Source organism: Montipora capricornis, chromosome 9 (assembly GCF_036669925.1).
Source record: "Montipora capricornis isolate CH-2021 chromosome 9, ASM3666992v2, whole genome shotgun sequence".
NCBI lineage: Eukaryota > Metazoa > Cnidaria > Anthozoa > Scleractinia > Acroporidae > Montipora > Montipora capricornis.
This window is the reverse complement of record NC_090891.1, coordinates 40145104-40165367: the sequence shown is the minus strand read 5'-3', so window position 1 is coordinate 40165367 and position 20264 is coordinate 40145104. Positions and strand designations below refer to the sequence as shown.

At 39.2% G+C, this 20264-nt stretch overlaps 2 protein-coding genes across 2 annotated transcripts in view; one reads left to right on the top strand and one right to left on the bottom strand.

Annotated features, from left to right (window-relative positions):
• Positions 1-445: 445 nt before the first annotated feature.
• Positions 446-18335, bottom strand: LOC138016844 (myotubularin-related protein 8-like). The gene is made up of 16 exons (XM_068864020.1): positions 18180-18335; positions 16558-16674; positions 15092-15254; positions 13279-13436; positions 12812-12940; positions 12301-12435; positions 11005-11137; positions 10334-10446; positions 9460-9585; positions 8788-8837; positions 6773-6926; positions 6213-6259; positions 5426-5551; positions 4924-5050; positions 3297-3746; positions 446-620 (listed from the first exon to the last, which is right to left on the bottom strand). Exons 1-16 carry the CDS (start codon positions 18201-18203, stop codon positions 486-488), a joined length of 2187 nt encoding a protein of 728 aa, XP_068720121.1. The 5' UTR covers positions 18204-18335; the 3' UTR covers positions 446-485.
• Positions 18336-18358: 23 nt separating this feature from the next.
• Positions 18359-20264, top strand: part of LOC138016840 (nucleoporin p58/p45-like) — a 34770-nt gene continuing 32864 nt past the window's right edge. The window contains exon 1 of the mRNA XM_068864017.1: positions 18359-19028. Coding sequence (XP_068720118.1) covers positions 18370-19028 — 659 coding nt within the window. The 5' untranslated portion in view covers positions 18359-18369. The remainder of the gene's footprint in view (positions 19029-20264) is intronic.

The following is a 20264-nucleotide window of genomic DNA, read 5'->3' as shown; positions in this document are numbered from 1 at the left end:
TCATCGTTGATTCATTCATCTCGAGAACAAATGAACCCATAAAGCATCGCACCGGCATCGCGAGGTCACGGGTTCAAACCCCGTTGAAGTCCTGAATTTTTCAGGCTTCTCCACGCAATTGCTAAAATTCCGTTCATAAGCGCGAGGATTATAGCTTCACTTGATTTCATATCCGTAGTTCAATATGACTCATTTCATATATCATTTCATCGTTAAATTAAATTTAATGCGCTTCAAGAAAAGCCACCAATGAGAAGCCAAGTAAGTAGGCTAGTGGGCTTCATCAAGTCAAATTACGTGTTCAAATTTTAGCTCAATTCTTATGTATTTTCTTGCAGACCTTTGTAAAAATTGACTGTACAACATTCATTGCTAATTATATCCAAATTTCCGTTCCGAGGTTGATGAAGCAAAGTTTTGTATATGCCCCTGATAATAAATGTGATTTAGGAGTTCCTCGATGATTTTATTTGCGGTATGAAATCTTATTTATATTTCTTGAGGATCTTGTAACACTGCTTGCACACTGGAACAAGATTGTCAGAGTAATGTCCGGGAAGGGTGCATTGTTTGTCAAGACAGCGTTTACAGAACACATCCCCGCAGTTCCAGCAGTGATACTGTTAAAAGAAAATGAATGAACAAAGTAATAAATAACAAGGAACTTGATTAAAGTGGTTTTCAATTGAGTGTCCAAAGTAATTGGCGAATTGCTTTGGTTTTGCATTACTTCACTCACTGATTGGTTCAAAGTTGTCGCGCCATTTTTTTCAACCAATCAGAAGTGAAATCAAAACCAATCGTGGCTCGTGCGTGCACATTTTCCCGCTATTTGTGTCCTCTACGTGTAATTACTTCGTGTTTTGATTGGTTTACTGGATTGTCTCCGAACGTTTTAATTTGCTAAAGTAATTCCTTTGGTTTTGGTTTTACAACACTCGATTGAAACTCGCTCTATCAAATCGCAGGTTGGTTCCTAAGGAGGCTCGAAATAGTTTCAACTTTTTTCAAATAAATAAACATATTCTGCCCTTAGATACAGTTAGGGTAATAATATCAAGACAAAATTTGGCCAGGGTATTAAGTAACCATCGTAGATTCCTCACGTTATACTTTTCCTCCAAAATAACGTTACCACGGCAAAGATATTAGGAACTTCTTTGAGTCTTAAAATCAACATATATTGTCTTTTTTGAAGAAACGGGACGGTGAAATCTTCCCATTCAGCGTTACCAGATAATGTTAGCAATAATCTCTAAAATGTTTTAACTTCAACAAAATCTGTAGGTCAGTTTTTCAGAAAAATTAGTTTTTTTGAAATGTGTCTACTTTTTTTCCACCTACAGATTTGTTTAAATTTGAAAGACAAACGTTTTAAATTAAGCTAAGCTAACATGCAAAAAATGAAAAAAAAAATCACCGTCCGAAAGCAAAGATATAAACGAGTAAAGTTGTAAAATCAGGAAAAATGAGGGGTTACAAGATCAGCATTTACGCATGCGTCACCCGCTCATTCAAGTCCGCCCTCGGGTGGAGCCACAGGCCAACACATCATGAGCTGACGGGAGCAGCTTGCGAATTGCGTGTGTGGCTTACGCGCGCGGAGAAAAATCTTCTCGAGCAGAGTATGGAACCAACAAACAACCCACTTATATAGATGGTTTTCACCTGACGTCACAGCAGCCATGTTGGTGCACAGAAAAAAAGCTAGAGAAAAGATCCTTTTGGGAATTTGACTCTATTATAATGAAAACATGGCCGACTCATCACGTGATTGAAAACCATCTATACCAGAACCAAGTTGCTGACCAGCGGTTTTCGTTAAAACAATGGTTTGCAGGGGGTGCTCAGTCTCGCGGGCTCAGCAAACCTGGTTGTGCTCATTGTTATTTAAGGTTTTTTTCTTTTCAAAAATGGCGACCACCTTGACATTCTTTTGTCTTTATGTTAATTAGTCCTACTCCCCTCATTTAAAAACAAAAATTCTTTTGAAATTAGCTCATCGTAAAGAGGCTAGAAAAGCTTATTAGCATTAAAACAGAAGAATATTTTATTTGGCAGCCATTATGAGAGGTCTATGACGCCAAGTCTGGACATCGAACCCGGGCCACATTGGTGGGAGGCGAGTGCTCGCATCGCTGCGCCATCCGTGCTTACTAGGGAGTTTAAGAGCTACGAAGCGACGGCAACGAAAACGTCACAAATTATGCATACTTAATGAGCAAAAACAATAGCTTCGCACGCTCTGCACGTGTGCATTTTTCATTATTGTACATTTCTTTCACGCTTTCGGCAAATCTGCGACGTGAAATGACCTTTAACTCCGTATATTAACTGCTGCATAGACGTTTTGGCAGACCTTTAGTATAAAGACTCTATGGATACCATTCGAGTGAAAAATGCGAGTAAAAAGTCAAGGGCGCCACTTTCATAGAAAAAGATATCAATGGGTGCTTTGGTTATAGGAGAATGGATAAAGAATTTAACTATAATCACCAAAGGTCAAGAGAGCAGGAAAGACAATAACTTTTAAATGTAAAACAAAGACTTTCAGTGTTGATCAAGCCGGCACACCTTTCCATGCAGCTAAAGATAAAAGCGTTACACATCCTGTGGGAAAACCCTTCCAATCCCTCAATTTCACATATTAACTTAGTCCAATCTCTGTGATTTGCACGCTTCATACATTTTCGTTTTGTTGTTCTTGTAGTCATTAACATTTATCAGATATTTATATTCAGATTTGCATTTCATGTAACACTTGCACTGAAGGAGAAGTTTCTGCAGAAAAATGTCTGCAACATTGAAAATCGTTGTCACATTTAAAAGTTAGCACTATGATAATATTATTATTATTCTTATCAACATCATCATTATTATTATTTGAGCGAGTTTCAATCGCGTGTCGTAAAACCAAAACCAAAGTTATTACTTTAGCCAATCAAAAAGGACGGAGACAATCCAGCAGACCAATAAAAACTCGAAGTAATTACAAGTACGCGACACAAAGCGCGGGAAAATGTGCACGCACAAGCCACAATTGGTCTTGGGTTTACTTCTGATTGGTTGAAAAAGTGGCGCGAGAACTTTGAACCAATCACTGAAAGAAGTAAAGCAAAACCAAAGCAATTCGCTAATTACTTTAGACAATCAATTGAAAACCGCTCTATTATTATTATTATTATTATTATTATTATTATTATTATTATTATTATTATTATTATTATTATTATTATTTCTATTACTATTATTATTATTACTTTGAATGTAACCAATAGTTTTTAATGTTACATTACCTTTCGGCTGAGAAAATCAATTGGAGATGCACAGTTCAAACACTGAAAGACATCGCGAACAGACTTCCAATCAATAGCAAAAGGTGGTGCAGACTCGAGCAAGTCCTCCAAAGCCAGGCCTTGACGCTTGAGTGTCATTTTCAGGCCATCTGGCATAGTCCCTCCAATTCCACTATCTTGACTCGTGTAACTAGCATCGCTGGAGCAGACGCTTGGCAACGAAGACGATAGAGAATCCTGATCGCTAATAAGCGAGTCGGGCCGTTCTGTGTTCAGTTCCAAGCCATTTAATGAATTGGCAAGTGAGGTTGAAGCTCTCGAGTTGCCCACAGACGTTTCGCATGTCGAGTTCACCACGTTTATGTTCATGCAGTTATCGTGTCTAGCATTAGGAGTGAAATTACAGTTCTCTGTCCTGAAGTTACAAAATGCTTTCATCATCTCGATGCGCTAAGAAGAAAGAAAAATATGGTTATAACAGCGTTTCATTTATAGCGGTTTTCAACGGAGTGTCGCTTCCAACTGGATATCGGAAATCCCCCATATGTTAGGACTATAGCTGGAAGAAGCAAATACATGGGGGATTCGTACATACGGAATGTCCCTGATTTTTTTTTTTTTTTTGTCAAGCAAACAAAAGAAGATTATGTAACAACACCGTTTGTTTGTTCTTCACTTGTTTGAGCAGGTTGAAGTTTCGGCAGCTATTGAGCTGACGTGGACCTGCTATACCCACCCACCCATACACTCACAAAGGACAGCCACAACACAGGGAACTCCATCGCATACTCTTCTCAAACAGTGTGTGGGTTCTTTAACGTCCCACAGGGAACTTACGAACTTGGAAGATTTTTTTGAGAGGGGGCCTCCGGTATCAGTATAGTCCTTATCCGAGAAGACTTGATAGTTTGTAAGTCTGACCATTCGCAGATGAAATTGCAAAGGTAGCACTTTCTCCTCAGTTATTTTAAGATCGTGAGTTTTGATCTGGCCAGAGTTTGAAACCGCATGGCAGCTCGATGCTCAACTGCTGGAATGATTGTTAATCAATAATATTATCATGGTCGACCTTTGAAACAAATAAGTTAGAGGACGTAAGGATGTTTGGATTTTTAAGCATCATCGTTGCCGCGTTGACAAGAGATGATCATGGGCAACTCGGCTTGAAGCGCAAAAAGAGGCTAACACGTCGAGTTCAGCGCGCCGCCTTCGTAGACACAAGGTCGTCTTTAATAGAAGAGGCGTAACTCTAGTTCACAAAGCAGAGAGAGTTATCCTGGTGCGAGGATAGGGGTCGTGTCGTACCTCATTGAATGAGCTTCAGGATTGGCCAAAAGAACAATAGAACGAAGAAATATAACAATGGATTTAGCAAAGAAAACAATAGGAAGTACGACACTATGCAGCCAATGAAGTATACTGTTCAACAAGAGGTACGACCCAACCCGAGGATCCAGCTGGCTGATTTTTTTCTATTTTCCAGACCCTTTCCTTTCTCAGTAGCCGCGTGCAGTTACCAAGTGCTTGGTGGCAGAGAAAGAAAATCTGTCACATTATGCTTGTAAATAGGCCCTTCGTGAAACAGGCCCTTGTTCTTACTTGTATGCTTTTTTCCCGTTATACTTACAGACGAAAGAAACTTAATATGATCCTGTAAGGAGTCGTTATGATCTATCAGACTACTGAGTGAATCCAATACTCTTTCTCGTGGGTGGATATCATTGTCATATCGATTGTACATTGAACGCCAAAACCTGTAAAAACAACGAAAACACCTCTTAAGAATATAACTATAGTATTTCGTCAGGAGGGCAGTATTTTTTTGCTCATTTGATAGCCTGTGTAGGTGTCGTTTCTTGCGGAACGCAAGGGATCTCGACCAGCGAAGCCGTGAAAGAAAGCTGGGGCAAGGGAAAGGAAGGAAGAACCCAGCCTTCTCGCCACTTCGCCGCTCGAAATCTCTCGCGCTCAAAAAAAACCCAGCCAGCTCTGCAGGCTAATAATTTGATTTCTGTGGGACACATCTACACATAAGTCTAGGGCCACATTTTCATTTTGTGGGGGAGAAGTATTGGCGCAGTGGTGAGATATATCAATTATGAAGTCCTGAGAAGAGATTCAAAACTTACTTCAATGATTGAGGCGATGTACTTGGCCATATCAACTCCTCCTCTCCTCCTCTGTACAGCGGATTTGCATAGTCACTAATATTTTTCCACATGTAACCCCACAGCGAAAACGTCTTTTCTGGTAATCTGGAACAAGTACATAGGTCCGATACAAACCAATTCGTATGCACGTGAGAGCATCTTAATTAATTTTGTAAGCAAGTCACCTCAAGGTTGGTGCCTACTAATTAAAATTGTTTTTGCCCCGGTGTGTGATTATGCAGGACACGTAGATCTTAACAAATGTTATTGAAATCCAAAAGAAAATTGGGGGTAACCACGCATTTTTCATGAATAATAATTGTCAAAAACTTAAAAATACAAAGCAATGTATCGCGTTCTTTCTCAAATTGAAGCGTAATCATCTCTCCAAAATGCATGGTTAACCCCAATTTTCTTTTTGGATACTAAGAGTACTTACTAAGATCTACTTTTTCCGGATAGTTTTGAACCGCACAAAAATATCCCAGTATTAGTAAGCATCACCGATAGGAAACACAGAGTATCTCGAGATGCGCAGAACGTATGCGCAATAATAATACTACGCACCGTCCTTAATGAAACTTTGTAAAATCTCAGATCGCACACTACCGAAACAGCATTACTTTTATGGAAAAGGAACGCATTCAGCTTTTTAATTATAAAGTACAAAGCATTCTTGGACGTCTGGAAGATTTTCCCTTTTTTGGAGGAAAAGTGGCAGATTGAAAATGCATGTTTCACTCAATTCTTCTTCAACTCAACTGACCTGTGTTCCTTGCGTTCCCGTTCACAATTTCCAAGAAAAGTTCCAAACTGAAAAAAAAGTGTACCAGCAAATTAAGAGCTCGCTCCTATGAGTGATTTCCTTCTAAAGTTGAACCTCCTTTTTTTTGGCATGGTGTTTGTATGCTTGTCTGAAAAGAAATGACCTCTTTGTCAAAAGATCAGAAGCAAAACCATTGACAAATGTGATTTGCTCGCACAACTTTTCCCGCGCAAGGCGCTGGCATCTTTAACTTCCTCCAATTTTGATTGGTTCTTTCAGTTCTCTTTGCATGTTCTGACTAGTCAAATCAAAAACAAAACAAAACCAACAGAGATTTTTTTACACGTTTTCACGCACTAGGTGCCGGGTGCAATAACTTACTTTAAATTCTGATTCGTTCCCTGTCCACGTCAGCTGGTTTTGCAAGGATTGGTAAAGATGTTTGTCGCAATCCAGTCTTTTTTTTACAGTATTTTTTTTTTCATTTTGAAGAGAGTAAAGTGTGCGACTTAATCAATTGAAAAGAAGTAAAAAAAAAACAGTTTTTGTTTAATAATTACCTGGCAAGAATACAAGTGGTCATGAAGTGTGAGAAGAAATCTCTCATTGAACTGAAAAGCAAAAGGAAACTGTTCCTGCAGTTGCCAAACTCCTTCCAAGAACTGCAGAAACACTGGTGACGTCTCCTTCCCGTCTGACTGGAGAAATCCACACCTGTGTGACAAGAAAAGTTTCTCCATTAAAACAACTTTCCGATAACTGTCATTTTAGAACCGGAACTGTGTTTTTCCACGTTCCGACTACAGATCATAAAGATCATTTTGTGAAGAGGAATGTGAATTCTAAGCCCAGCGAGGAAACAAAGAGAAGACCACTTGACTTCACCACCTATCGCAATGCTTTGTAAATCACTACACAAGGCCAAAACTGGAGAGAAAGACCACGTTTTGACATACACTTGGCGCAGTGGTGAGAGCACTCGCTTCCCACCAATGCAGCCCGGGTTCGACTATTATTATCATCATCATCAGTATTGAAATGTCTTGACTTTTGTGTCTCTTGGATAAGAACTGCAAACCGAAAGGCCCATATCTCAACTCTTGGTGTAAACTGACTGAGGGACGTTGCAGAACCCACACACTGTTTGCGGAGAGAAGAGCATGGATGCATTCTATGTTCTGTGTTGTGGTCTACCTCGCTGGATTGGACTGAAGGGCATCTGCATGAATCAATGAGATCACAAAAACAAAAATACAGCCAAAGTCAGGCTATTTGTCGGGTGCTGGAACCTCCACAGACTAACTACGAAAAAAAGTTCTAAGCTCCACAAGAATTCCACCAGTCGTGGTAACCAGCCTTCAACAGTTTGAGGAATAAAACAACAAAGTGTGAGATTTGACATTTTTACTATTCTTACTATAGTATTAAATACAAAGTAGGTACTTACTTTGTATTTACATCACACTAATATAAAATACTTCTGGTTACCCTGTGGTTTATCATAGCCTTAGATGGTAATGACAAACAAAACCAGAGATAAAATAATATTCTAAGGGACTGGTCACAAAGTATAGGGGGGGGGGGGGGGTGGGCCAGAGCAGAGAGGGGGTGGGTCATGAGGTTTTGAGCCTTGTGCAAGGGGTAGGTCGTGCAATTTTCAGCTACCCTTAGGGGGTGGGTCACCCTATTTTATAACATAGACGGGCACACATTTAAGTCTTCATACTAACGGGACAGTTGACCACACTGTCTTGATATATAAAACACAGCCAGCTGAAATTACTGCTAAAAATACTCTCAAATCTGTTGTGTCCTTTTTAAAATGCAATTTTAATAAAATGTACGATTTTTGTTTGTACATTTCATTGCTGTTTAAAATTCTGATGCCTTAGTGTGGTCTCCTATGTTGTAACTTGTTACATATATTCTTGAAACAAAGCAAACAAAGAAACACGAGGTCCTATTTCTTTTCATAACAATAGGTATCAATATTATGACGGTTTGTAAAATGGAAAAAACAAACGAACTAACAAAACAGTCTGAATAGATACATGTAACACTGCCATGTAAAAGTTTCTGGTATTTTGAATACGTTTGTTAGGATTGTCTTGATATTTCTGCTTATTTTATAAATCACCGTTAACATATTGATCCATAAGCTCGGCCTGTTCAACTGTCATCATATCTTGCTCTTCAAAATCTTCGTCACGGCTCTCCCACAGAACAGGTTTTATTGGGTTTTTAAGAGGAAACCAATAATGCATGTTTTAATATTAGGGGGTGGGTCATGTAATTTCCAACCTTGCTTTAGGGGTGGGTCAGTCATTTTTGTGCCGAAGGGAGGGGGTGGGCCATGTGTTTTTTATCAACCACATTTCCAAATGCTCCAGCCCACCCCCCCCCCCCCCCCCATACTTTTTGACCAGTCCCTAATGTGCATGCAATGTCTTGAAGACACACGAAGATGGGAGGGTGTAATATTAAGATTAACTACATGCAACAAACGTTTTTTAGATATAAACAAGGAAGACAAGAATGTCTCCACAATTTTGTCCAGGATTTAGGGCTTCCTCACCTGTCAGTGAACTTGTGTCCAAAAGCAAGCCATTCCTTCTCAATCAAGACCTGCAAAAATAGCAATGGCAGGCAAAAATTAACTAATAATTCTACATGTAGGGAGTGGTTGCCATCACCGCCCTCTTCCAAGGCAGCTTCAGCTGAGCTGCACTCACAATGATCAGGGTAGGTCTCAATGACCCTGCAAGTAATGCAATGCAATGCATGCTCAATTTTGATGACACAAAGTGACATCAGGGTAATGTATACATGAAGAGTAGAGTTGAGTGGACACATCGGATCCTTATATTTGGTTTTTCTAGACACTAGTCAGGTTGAGTACAGTGTTTCAGCCAGAAAATTTCACTTGAGGGCCAAAGTGGCCCCTGGAGACCTCTTCTAGGAGCCAGATATTTTAAGCAGAAAACACTGGGAGTAAGGTAAACGGGACACTCTCTGCAGTTCTGGGTGTACAATGAGCTCTATGGCCATAGAACAAGCTCACTTTCATCTAACTCACTGTTCATTTAAATTTCAATTTCAATTTAAGGTTTGGTGCTGCCTGTCCATTTAACATTATTACAATGCATGCAAAGCACAAGAGCACTGATAATAATTCCAATGTCATATTTGGCATTGAAAGTTCTAAAATTAACTTTCCTTTTTTTAACATATTTACTATTAAAGCTACCTGGAATCCGTGGATGGTTCTGTAGTAAGGATCCAAAATGATGCTTGCAATTGAGCATGTCTGAGCTGTTCTATCCCATCCATCACTGCAGTGAACTACAACACTGACTTTCTCCTCAGCAACAGCCTAAATAATAATAATAATAATAATAATAATAATAATAACAGGCAACTGTATTTCAATGATGCTCTCAATGTGACTGCGTGATGCAGTTATTAGCTATGCTGTCAGTCGCTATTTGGCTCTGTGGCTGCATGATGCAGCTCGAGTCAAATACCCACATTGCACCCTTGCCCACCATAGAGTCTCCAGTAGCTCAGCGGTTAGAGCATCCGTACTAGATCACGGAGGGTCGTGGGTTCGAATCCCATCTGGGGCTCGGATTTTTCCGAGTTCCCATTGGGTTCATTTGTAACACCTTGTATTTGATATATGTTAATCTTTGTCTCACAATTATATTATAGTAAAAAATACTCTACACATTTCAATGGAAAAAACTCTGCTTTTTAAATAGCTATATACAGTCCACTTCTTGGCTCAGTGTTCCCGGCTTTGGCTAGAGCTCCCCAGAAATAGCATTCTCAATGCCTTAACAAATATTTGCATGTCCTTTTTCAATATCTAAGTCAATGTCTGACAGTTCTAAGTGGACTCGCCTAGGAGCTTGTGAGCCTCTTAAGCAAATGCTGATCTCAGCAGGCACAAAAGACCCTCTGGCCCTGATCCATGACATGTATAATAATAATAATAATAATAATAATAATAATAATAATAATAATAATAATAATGATAATGATAATAATAATGATAATTGGTCAGTGTGATATCTCAATCTGTAGTAAAAATAAAATATTTTCATAATGATGTCCATTACCTTTGCAATAATAACAGATGTGTCCAAGATGGCCTTGATATGCTTCAGCCACCCACTGTTATCCAGTCCACTCACTAAGGATTTTGCTGTTACGTCTGGAGTCTCACAAACCACTGAAAGATAAACATGACCGATTAGCTCAGTTGGTTGAGTAATTGGACTACTGTGCGGGAGGTTGTGGGTTCAACTCTAGCTGGACCAGGTCCCAGTTGTTCAAAAGGTGGATAGTGCTATCCACCAGATAAATCATTATCCATTGCATAGCGCAGTTGGTTCGCTATGACTTATCCAGTGGATTAAACAATTTATCTGGCGGATAGCGCTATATATCCATTGTTTGAACAACTGGGGCCAGAACTCAGGGTCTTTAAATAATAGAGGAGAAAGTGCTGCCTTTGCAATTGCATTCACAAATGGTCAGACTTTCAAGTGTTCTCAGATAAGGACTATAACCCTGTGATACGTAAAAGAACCCGCACACTATTCACAAAGAGCGGCGGGGCATGGAGTTCCCGGTGTTGTGGTCTGTCCTCTGTGGTATGTCATGGCTGGGCGGGTAAATACTGGGAGCAATTAGCTACACCAAGCTACTCTAAAAATCTGAGGGTAAAGAAAGACATGATGATAATGAAAGCTTGTTGGCTTTATACTTAGTTTTGTGTCATACTTACACTCAGTCATTTTTTGTAGACTTTGCCTCATCACATGAATGTTTTCGATTCCTACAAACTGGAACTTCACATTCTCGTAAAAATCTGTACTTTCATATCCTTTTCCCGCAGCCTTGTTGGCCATAGCATTCAGCTGCAATATAAACAACAACAATAGTTATTGTGAAAGGTCATTGAAGGGTTCCATGTTTGACCATCACAGGTGACTTTTTTTATATTTTTGTTATTTCACATAAACTGTCAAACAGGGCTAAACCTCTGCAAGAAGCTGTCCCAAGTCGTGGTCAAACAAGGGAAAAACTGAAGGAAAATAATATTATCATTTTGTCCTCTTTTCATCCTACAGTCAAAGCCCTTGATTTTAATTAAAAGTGGCTACCTTGAAAAATGTTATAAAATGGGAGAAAAGTTTTCTCTTTATGTGAAGGGACTCTTATATGAGAACCAGTTGTGAACCAATAGGGGATGGTGCAAAATGGACAGGTTTTGTTTATCAGAAAAGCTCATATCAGGAATATAAGAGATATTGCCTCACTTTTACTGCTGTCAACTTCAGTAAGGAAAAAATAATAACAGTGTCACCTATTTGCTTTGGAAAAATCCAGGCTGTGGTCGTAGCTCAAGACAACTTTTGGAAGTTGCCTTTGGTACCAACCAGTACATTTGCATAAGGCATAGTTATCTATCTACCAAGACTTTTAACAACATCAAGGTCTACTAAAAATCACATACCCTGTAACCCTTTCAGTCCTAAGATCGAGACTTATAGATTTTAATCTGTTTAGTGCTAGACCATTTTACTTGTCAATGGGAGGCACGGAGGCCTAGTGGTTAGAGTGCTCGACTCTGGATCGAGTGGTCCGGGTTCGGGTCCTGGCTGGGGACATTGTGTTGTGTTCTTGGGCAAGACACTTTACTCTCACGGTGCCTCAGTCTCCACTCAAGTATATAAATGGGTACCGGCGAAAATGTTGGGGGTAACCCTGCGATGAACTAGCATCCCATCCAGGGGGAAGTAGAAATACTGCTAGGTCGCTTCATGCTAATGAAACCGGAGATAAGTGCCGGCCTGATTGGGCCTTCTGGCTCGTAAACAGAGACTTTACTTATGGGGGCCCCTTCAGGGATGAATGGGTTAATAAAGAACTCAACTGAAGTCTTGGTAACAAAGGAAGGGAAAGGAAAGGAAAGGAACTTTATTTGAGTGTCTTGTCATTCTAGCGCTGGAGCACCAATTGGGGACACTGCAAACTGAAATGAACAATGAAAGCAAATCAAATGCCCTATTGTACATGCCTTAGGCCTTGTGTCTACGATATAGATGTATTTAGCATCAGGTGTTGTGTTCATGATCGCTTGAATTAGCATCTCATCTTCTTGACATCTGGAGTTGAACCCTGACAATGGCTGGCTAGAACGACAAATTGCTGCCTACAACAACAAACAACATATCAATGACTAACGATCTTAAGGACAAAAGGTTTTCAATTTACAGGTAAGTCAATTATCAAGGCTTGAATAATATCGTTTTTCTACAGTGTACTACATAAAATATATTGATCATTGGGTACTTAACATTTGACTAGGATCTCAATCAAGTCAACATTTTGTCTTGCTTCAAATCACTCCTATTTTTTGAGCTTAGATTTAAGGTATGAAATAGACAAGGCCTATGCAACTCGTTTACAATCAATCTATGACATAATATCCCTTTCCCATGTTAAAAATGACAACATCAAAGCAACTGTCTCAGGAGTGATTCTTTTGCACATTTCATACCTTGAGACAAAACAAAATTGCAACATACTTTTGTTTTCTTGTAAAGGAATGATAATGCTGGGAGTCTTCCACGACTACGAAACCGTGAACTCCCAATGAGAACAGAAGTGGAAGCAGCTGCAGGCAGGTATAACACACTAGGGTACGTGTCACACATCTATAAGAAAAGAGGAAATAAAACACCAACTTAAGTTATCATATCATTCATAACAATGTAGTGCGAAGGGGAAATTTGAACAAAAAACTAATAAACATGATTATCAAAATAATGTTTCAGATAGAAATGCTTTGTCTTGTCCCAGAAAATTTCCATCAGACTTGATTGCAAATACATGTATTTCCTGCAGGTTTCAAGTTATTTTTTTCTGGAGTGGAGGTTCTGTTTAGGTTTGAGGTTTGAAACGAAAAAAAGCCATTACATTAAAAAAAAAAATCCTATTCACGATATCCTAGGTCACCAAGCTTATTCAAATCAATCTTAAATGTCAAACCCACCTGGTAGTCTTTGTTCAAAGAGCTACAACACCACGCACTGTTAGGCAATCCCATGCGGGCATACTCAGAATGAAGATCGAATAAAGCCCAACCAGCAGACCGAGTGAGATTTTCACTCATAGGATTGTATGAAAATGCATACAAGTCTTCAAGGTTTTCTGCAAAAGGAAATGGGAATTATTTTCCAGGTTTTTCAAGCAAAGCTAATCAACAGATACAATACAAAGATACCATACATGTATGCATATCTACATGTATATTAACTAACCACTCCCTACTAAGGCTTTTCAGGGAAAGGAAAGGAACTTTATTTAAGTGTCTAGTCATTCAAGTGCTGGAGGGCTAATTGAGGACACTGTAAAACTGAAATTAACAATTAACTCAAATCACGTCAAATGTTGGTTTTTGAGGAGAGGGGAAACCGGATTACCCCTAGAGCAGAGTAGAGAACCAACAAACTCAACCTACATAATTATGACACCGCGTCTGGGAATCGAACCCGGGCTGAATTGGTGGGAGGCAAGTGCTCTCACCACTGTGCCAATAAAATGTATCAATGATATGACAGAACAGAATTCATGACAATTTGGTATTTATAAAGGCAGGTAGGAAGTTGAACCAGGGACTTCCAGGAACAATTTATTAAAATAATTTATTATTTCAGCTAGTGAAGAGAATAGGTCTAAAAGCCAGGATCTCTGGATCTCCTCTGATGCTAAAAACTAAGAAGAGAAAAAACATCTATGAAGCTGAATAGCGAGAAAAGTTGCAGGGTATTTGCCACATCTTTTAATTAAAATAATTACCGGTATTAATAAAATTTGTGCAGTATAAAAGGCTCTGGGGTGTGACAGCAACCTAACCATTCGTGCATACGTCTATCGAAAACAATGGTTCCTTTTCTTATAGTGATAATCAGGGGATTAAAGAGAGGTTTGTCAGTCATATCCTGGTGATTTGCATTTCATGTAATAATCCTTGCAGCAATGTTTATTGTGCTCTTATCATAAAAAAAACAACCCTTAAACATACTGTAACAGTAGGTTGTGTTATTTTGAGGACTTAATCAGTTATGAATTGATTGAGATTTTCTTCTTTGTCTTGGAAAATTCTTTTACTTGGTAAGGTTTGTACTTATAAGACCAGCATTAACCCTTTAACCCCCACACCGGCCTAAACCGGCCAGACTTTACTCTGTCAAACACCAGACGATTTTGAGGAACCCCTGGGAGTCAATGGGTTAAGACCACGTTGAAACAGTCAGAAAAGTACAGTTAGCTGCTACTGGTATTTTTTCAGGTTTTTCAAAGGAGGAAAAGGGGTTCCACCTGCTACTGATTCTTACAGAAAAGTGTAACCAACCCTGTAGAACTATACAAAAAAGTTACCAGTTCAAAGAACCCTTTTGGGAAATTTTAGTGGCTTCAACCTAAATCGGTTGAGACTGAAACAGTTGATCCTAACAGAACACAATGTTACAAAAGTCTTCTAAATTAGTGTCTCAGAATGTAATTCATGATACCATTGTCACTAACATAAGCATTATCAGAACCATCAAAAACACAATTACTGTTGAGTTGTTCTTAAATGAGTAACAGTTACGGTTAGATTTTGCTCTGATTTGCTCGCTTTTTTCGCTCGTATTTCATACTTTCTAAACTTTTGGAGTTTAAGGAATTTAATAAACAATCATTGCCTTCACGCTTGTTGGATATGAGACTGGTGATAGCCAACTCGGAGCTACACGCCTTGTTGGCTATTTATCATCTCATATCCAACGCGTGCTCAACAAATTGTTAATGATTCTGCTTACCAGGGTTAGAAAGGCTCAAAAGACAAGTAAAAATCTCCTGACTCTCACGATCTCTTGAAATCATAAAAGTCACTATCTGGAAATTCTTGCAGCGGATTTTTAATGGCGCTCCTCCAGCATTCAGAGGAAGTTTCTCCACTGAGGCAATGTGAGAGTGAAGGATCTGTGAAAAAAAAACAAAGATTTGAGGAAAAGTTAACTGAGAATTCTCTTTCAACTTAATGACATTTTCAAGTGATCGAAGGGGATAGTTTAATCTTTTTGTCCATGTGATGGAATGATCACGTAAACCAAGAGAAATATTCAATTCACCATTATGTCAAATTTTTTAAAAGAATGGGAATGATTAATATATAGATTTAGCCAAGCCTAAAAGCGGAGCTCCAGTGTTATTTATTCTTATAATAAGTTAACCTGGCTTGAGCATATGATTCAATCAAAAACCAGTACCTGGTCAGTGGTCAACTTAAAAAAAAAAAGGCTGACCTCAATGATCTCTAAACTTGAGCCCGGGATATGGTCATGTGATACTGGTCAGCAAATACCTTGTTTTGGCAGATGTCAATTAACCATAACATGTTTGTCCAATATTGAAGATTTATTCTGCCAAAAACGCAGGTTGCATACATTGGAGGGGTGGACGTACGGGTGGTTGTTCGATGACTAATACCAAAGTTTCTCACACAGATGGATTACCATATTTTCTTACCCACGGTGCTCTGTGCGAGCACCTTTCGGAGCTCCGCTAAAAACAATAATTATGGTAACTGGTTAGAGTATCTAAGAAGAAATGCATAAATAAACTGGGAATGAGAGGAATAATAATTTATTATGCATCAAGAATTCATGATGTTATTGAAAAGTTAAATTCAATCAATAGTACTATACTTATAACATTGTTATTATACATTGCAGCTACTAACAGCCTTAAGTCAGGTTTTGATTCACTGATCATATGACCACTTTGCAAGGCTGATCACCCTGGGCACACTGGCAGAGGTACTCCTCGATAGTCACCCAATTAAGTGAACAGACAGTGAAGAGACACGAATGGGTGTCTTCCTTTAAGCAAGCTGTAAATACTACAATGTATAATTAAACAATCTCAGTATTATCATAGAATTCGCCTTTATCACTCAGAGGCCATTTTAGGGTCTGTGGGGAAAAAAGGCTTTGTCTTTGTATTGTCTTTGCACGTCTACCCTCACACTGAATGAGAGGTTAGACATGAAAAATCGTCATTGAGTGATATGGGTCTATTCGCTTTTTGTGATATCTGAAATAATCAGCTGATGGAATCAGCTAGTCTTGGCAGGTTTTACTTGCCTTAACCCTGACTGTTCCAGAAAACATGAAACTGCATTCAATAATGATTTATCATTACACAAGTTACACCTATACTTTTTTATCCCAGTAATAGAGGGATTTATCTTATTTCTACAAAACACTGGTTTTCTTCAACCTACCCAAGTCTCCTTAGAACAGTCTGGATCTACAAAGATCAAATGAGTGGCAGTTAAATACAAGGTGCCCACTGCTGCTTTCTTTTTCCCATGTTTTGTCATTAAGCGCACATTCTCAACCTGTAGAAAAAGCAAAGACGTTTTTTACCACAATTGCTTGAAGTTTTGCAATCTGATTGGCTAATTTGCTGTTGCCGATAAGAGTCTAGACAGCGCTGCTTGCATCATGCTCGCGTCAATTTGTTACTCAATGTAATAGCCAATCAGGAACACTTATTTTGGGAAATAAACCAATCATATTGCAAGAAAGTTATAGACAACGCTTGCTCTTTCTTTGTGTCATGATTTTGGTCGTACTCTAAAATAAACACTTTCTTTGGCATTGTGCCTCGTGAGTCCACAACATTTTGACCACTGTCATGATGAATATTGTTGTTGACAAGAGCACAGACAATCCTGAACCACTTTTGATTTGTTAAAATCCAAAGCAGTTTTGGCATCTACGTAACCCTTTTGCTCCTAAAAAAAGGACATATTATCATAAAGTTTACAACATAACACAAATTGATTTTACTCCTCATTAGGGTCAACTGCCAAGGAATAAATATTTTGTTATACCTCATATAACTGAAATGCAGTTTTCTATTAGACGAGAACGTATCACATATCGTGCCTCAAAACTGCATAACTCCCTAGGGCAAACAAAACTCACTAACTCTCTAGGGAAACAACACTTTGAACCTTCAACTTGCACATGATCAGGACATGCGCCTTGAAAGCATGGCAAATTTGTGAGCGTTTCCACCGTAATTTGCAATAAAATTTGGAAATCTGAGTAATTTTCAAGTTTTTTTGAAGTCATGGCCGCGACAAAATCCTTTCAAGTACAAATTGAGGAAGAAATACAACTGATACGAGACAAAAGTTGCAAGTAACAAGGTAACAAAATTATTGTTACTCATTCGTATTATTTTGAGATATTTGACTTATAATTATTAAACTAGTAAGGATAATAAATGAATGAAGGGGTAGTTTCTAAAGAAACTGTGGTGCTGCGTCGGTGGGGAAGTAGTATACAAGAATTTGGTTTATCAACGGAGTTGATAATGTAAATTGACCACCGTACAGAGGATCTCTTTACGGTGGTCGATTTACATCATCAACTCTGTTGATAAACCAAATTCTAGTAAGGATAATAGTTATATTTAGTTTGTTTCATTTTCAGTCGTGGGGTACAACAAAACACTTAATGACTGGTCCCACAGGAAACAGGGAGTTTTGTTTCCCCAAGACCCTCAATGTTCGCCGAGGGGGAAATTGAAGGTCAACAGGAAACAAAACTCACTATTCCCCTACCGGTCATTAAGTGCTTAATACGTACAGTACATAATATATAAACCGAGAAATTTGCTTTCAAGTTAGTTCCCATCTCAAAGAATTTATGCGATCAGATTATTTATAAATTGACATTGTTCCCTTAGTTTTAATTTTTTTAAACTTATCGATGACCCAAGAAATGAACTGAAAAAATCCCGGTCTTTCTCACATAAATCATACAATTTAACATTAGAAATGCCGCAAAAATCGTGCCCGTTTTTTATGAGCGACCATGGTATATAAGTTACCTTGGGCGTCTTTATCAAGTCCATTGGTAACAAGAGCCTTGTTCTTTTAAATGTGAAAAGAACAGGTCTATCTCTGATGGAAAATATGCTCTTCTCTCAACGTCAATTACCCAAATTCGGCCGCCATATTGGAAACGGAAATACCAACTTCCCCATTTCCCGTGATGCAAAGCAGAATTTCTGGTACAAGATGGCGGCTGCCACAACCGGAGGTTTGTTTGGTGGAGGTTCGACGGGTTTTCCGTTCGGCACCGGCACTACGTCGGTATCAATCGGTACATCGAACTTTGGTGCAAGTACTTCGGGAATCGGTACGCTAGGAACAACGGCATTTTCTGCGATAAAACCGTTTGGAGTTGCAACTACAACAGCAACTCCGAGCATACCGTTTGGGCAAACTGCAACAAGTACAACGGCGGGTAACTCGGCTTTCTCATTTGGTGTTCCTGGTTCAACTGCTGCAAAAGGTTTAACAGGGCTTATTGCACCGAAAACTACCTCAGCAGTTCCTACCTTGGGGGTATTTGGACAGACAAGTCAAGCTGGACAGAGCACAGCATTTAACTTAGGGGGTACAGCAGGGACAACCGCCGCAAAGGGCCTTACCCCTGGGATTGGGTTATTTAAAACTAATACTGCAGCAACAACTACAACAACGCTCTTGGGATCGACTGTGACCTCTACTGGTTTAGGATTGGCTGGTTCAGGGTTAGGTGTGTTAGGCAGTTTTGGAGGACCAAAAACCACCGCTTCAACAAGTGGTACTGCTCTGACTGGCCTCGGAGGGACTGGCAGTAGCACTGGCGGAGTTACAGCAGGAGCAGTGGCAGGCGTGCCTGGAAGGCAGGGGTAAGTTTCTGATCTGTTTCAAAATGTGTGGTAAGATACCAGTGAATTCCAGCAGTATTTTGGTGCTTTCATTTTGGAGGTTATAGGGAAGGTATCTGTTTACAAACATTGTTTTTCTTATTCAAATATGCCAACCACAGGAACAGAAGGATCCTTTGTTTTCGACAGCCAATGAAGCTGTGGTTGGCACATTAATGACAATAGGTGACGTCAACGATATCTCCCCTACAGGTCACAGATCAACAGCTCAAACCCTTTATGAATGGTAACGATGTTAGTAAAGCTACACTGAGATACTGTTAGGATTACAGTGCTTTCATTAAGAAAAGTGTCAGTGACTTCACTCAGAGAAGTCGGTGTCTTTTTTCTTTAAGTTGAATTAATTAATCCATTGACTCCTGAACCATTCCTCTCCCAGGGTGTAGGGATTGCGCAGTGGTGAGAGCACTCGTGCACTCGCCTCCCACCAATGTGGCCCAGGTTCAATTCCCAGACTCTGCGTCATTTGTGGGTTGAGTTTGTTAGTTCTTTACTCTGCACCAAGAGGTTTTTCTCCAGGTACTCCGGTTTTTCCCTCTCCTCAAAAACCAACAATTGATTTGATTTGCGTTGATTTGTTCATTTCAATTTACAGTGTCGCCAATTATTGCTCAAGCTCTACAAGATTAGGCACTTAAATAAAGTTCCTTTCTTAAAGAGAGATCTATTCTTTCAAACCTGAGATTAAAAATTATTTTGGTAATGAAAACAATATTTATTGGTTACTCTAGTCTACTCAAACCAGGAACCAACTTCAAATGTTCTGGAAACTCCTGGGACTGTTTGAAGAATTGGTAAAACAGTGGTCCATAGTGAGACTGTGACCTCAAATATGAAAATTTTCATATATTCTCTATCACATACTGTGACCTGTTTTGATCATTTCATAAGCTCATTCAATTGACCCTATTCTTGAACAAGAATATTTAGAATAACTGTGACAAATAGCTCTGTTACCCAAAAATATGTAACAAGTCTTTCTCGAAAAAACAGTAGAGGGTGCAGGGATGGCATAGTGGTGAGAGCATTCACCTCCCACCAATGTGGATGGGTTCAACTCCCAGACTCAGCGTCATATGTGGGTTGAGTTTGTTGGCTCTCTACTCGGCACTGAGAGGTTTTTCTCCAGGTACTCAAGTTTTTCCCCCTCCCCAAAAACCAGCATTTTATTTCATTTGCGTTAATTGTTAATTTCAA

What these genes read in the sequence shown, in the direction of transcription:
- LOC138016844 (XM_068864020.1), bottom strand. Translation starts at nt 18,203, where the DNA reads ATGGACTTGATAAAGACGCCCAAG. An exon ending in ACTGTTCTAAGGAGACTTGG is followed by an intron (nt 15,255 to 16,557) that starts GTAGGTTGAAGA and finishes TTTTTTTCACAG; the next exon opens with ATCCTTCACTCTCACATTGC. An exon ending in CTTTGAACAAAGACTACCAG is followed by an intron (nt 12,941 to 13,278) that starts GTGGGTTTGACA and finishes CTTTTCTTATAG; the next exon opens with ATGTGTGACACGTACCCTAG.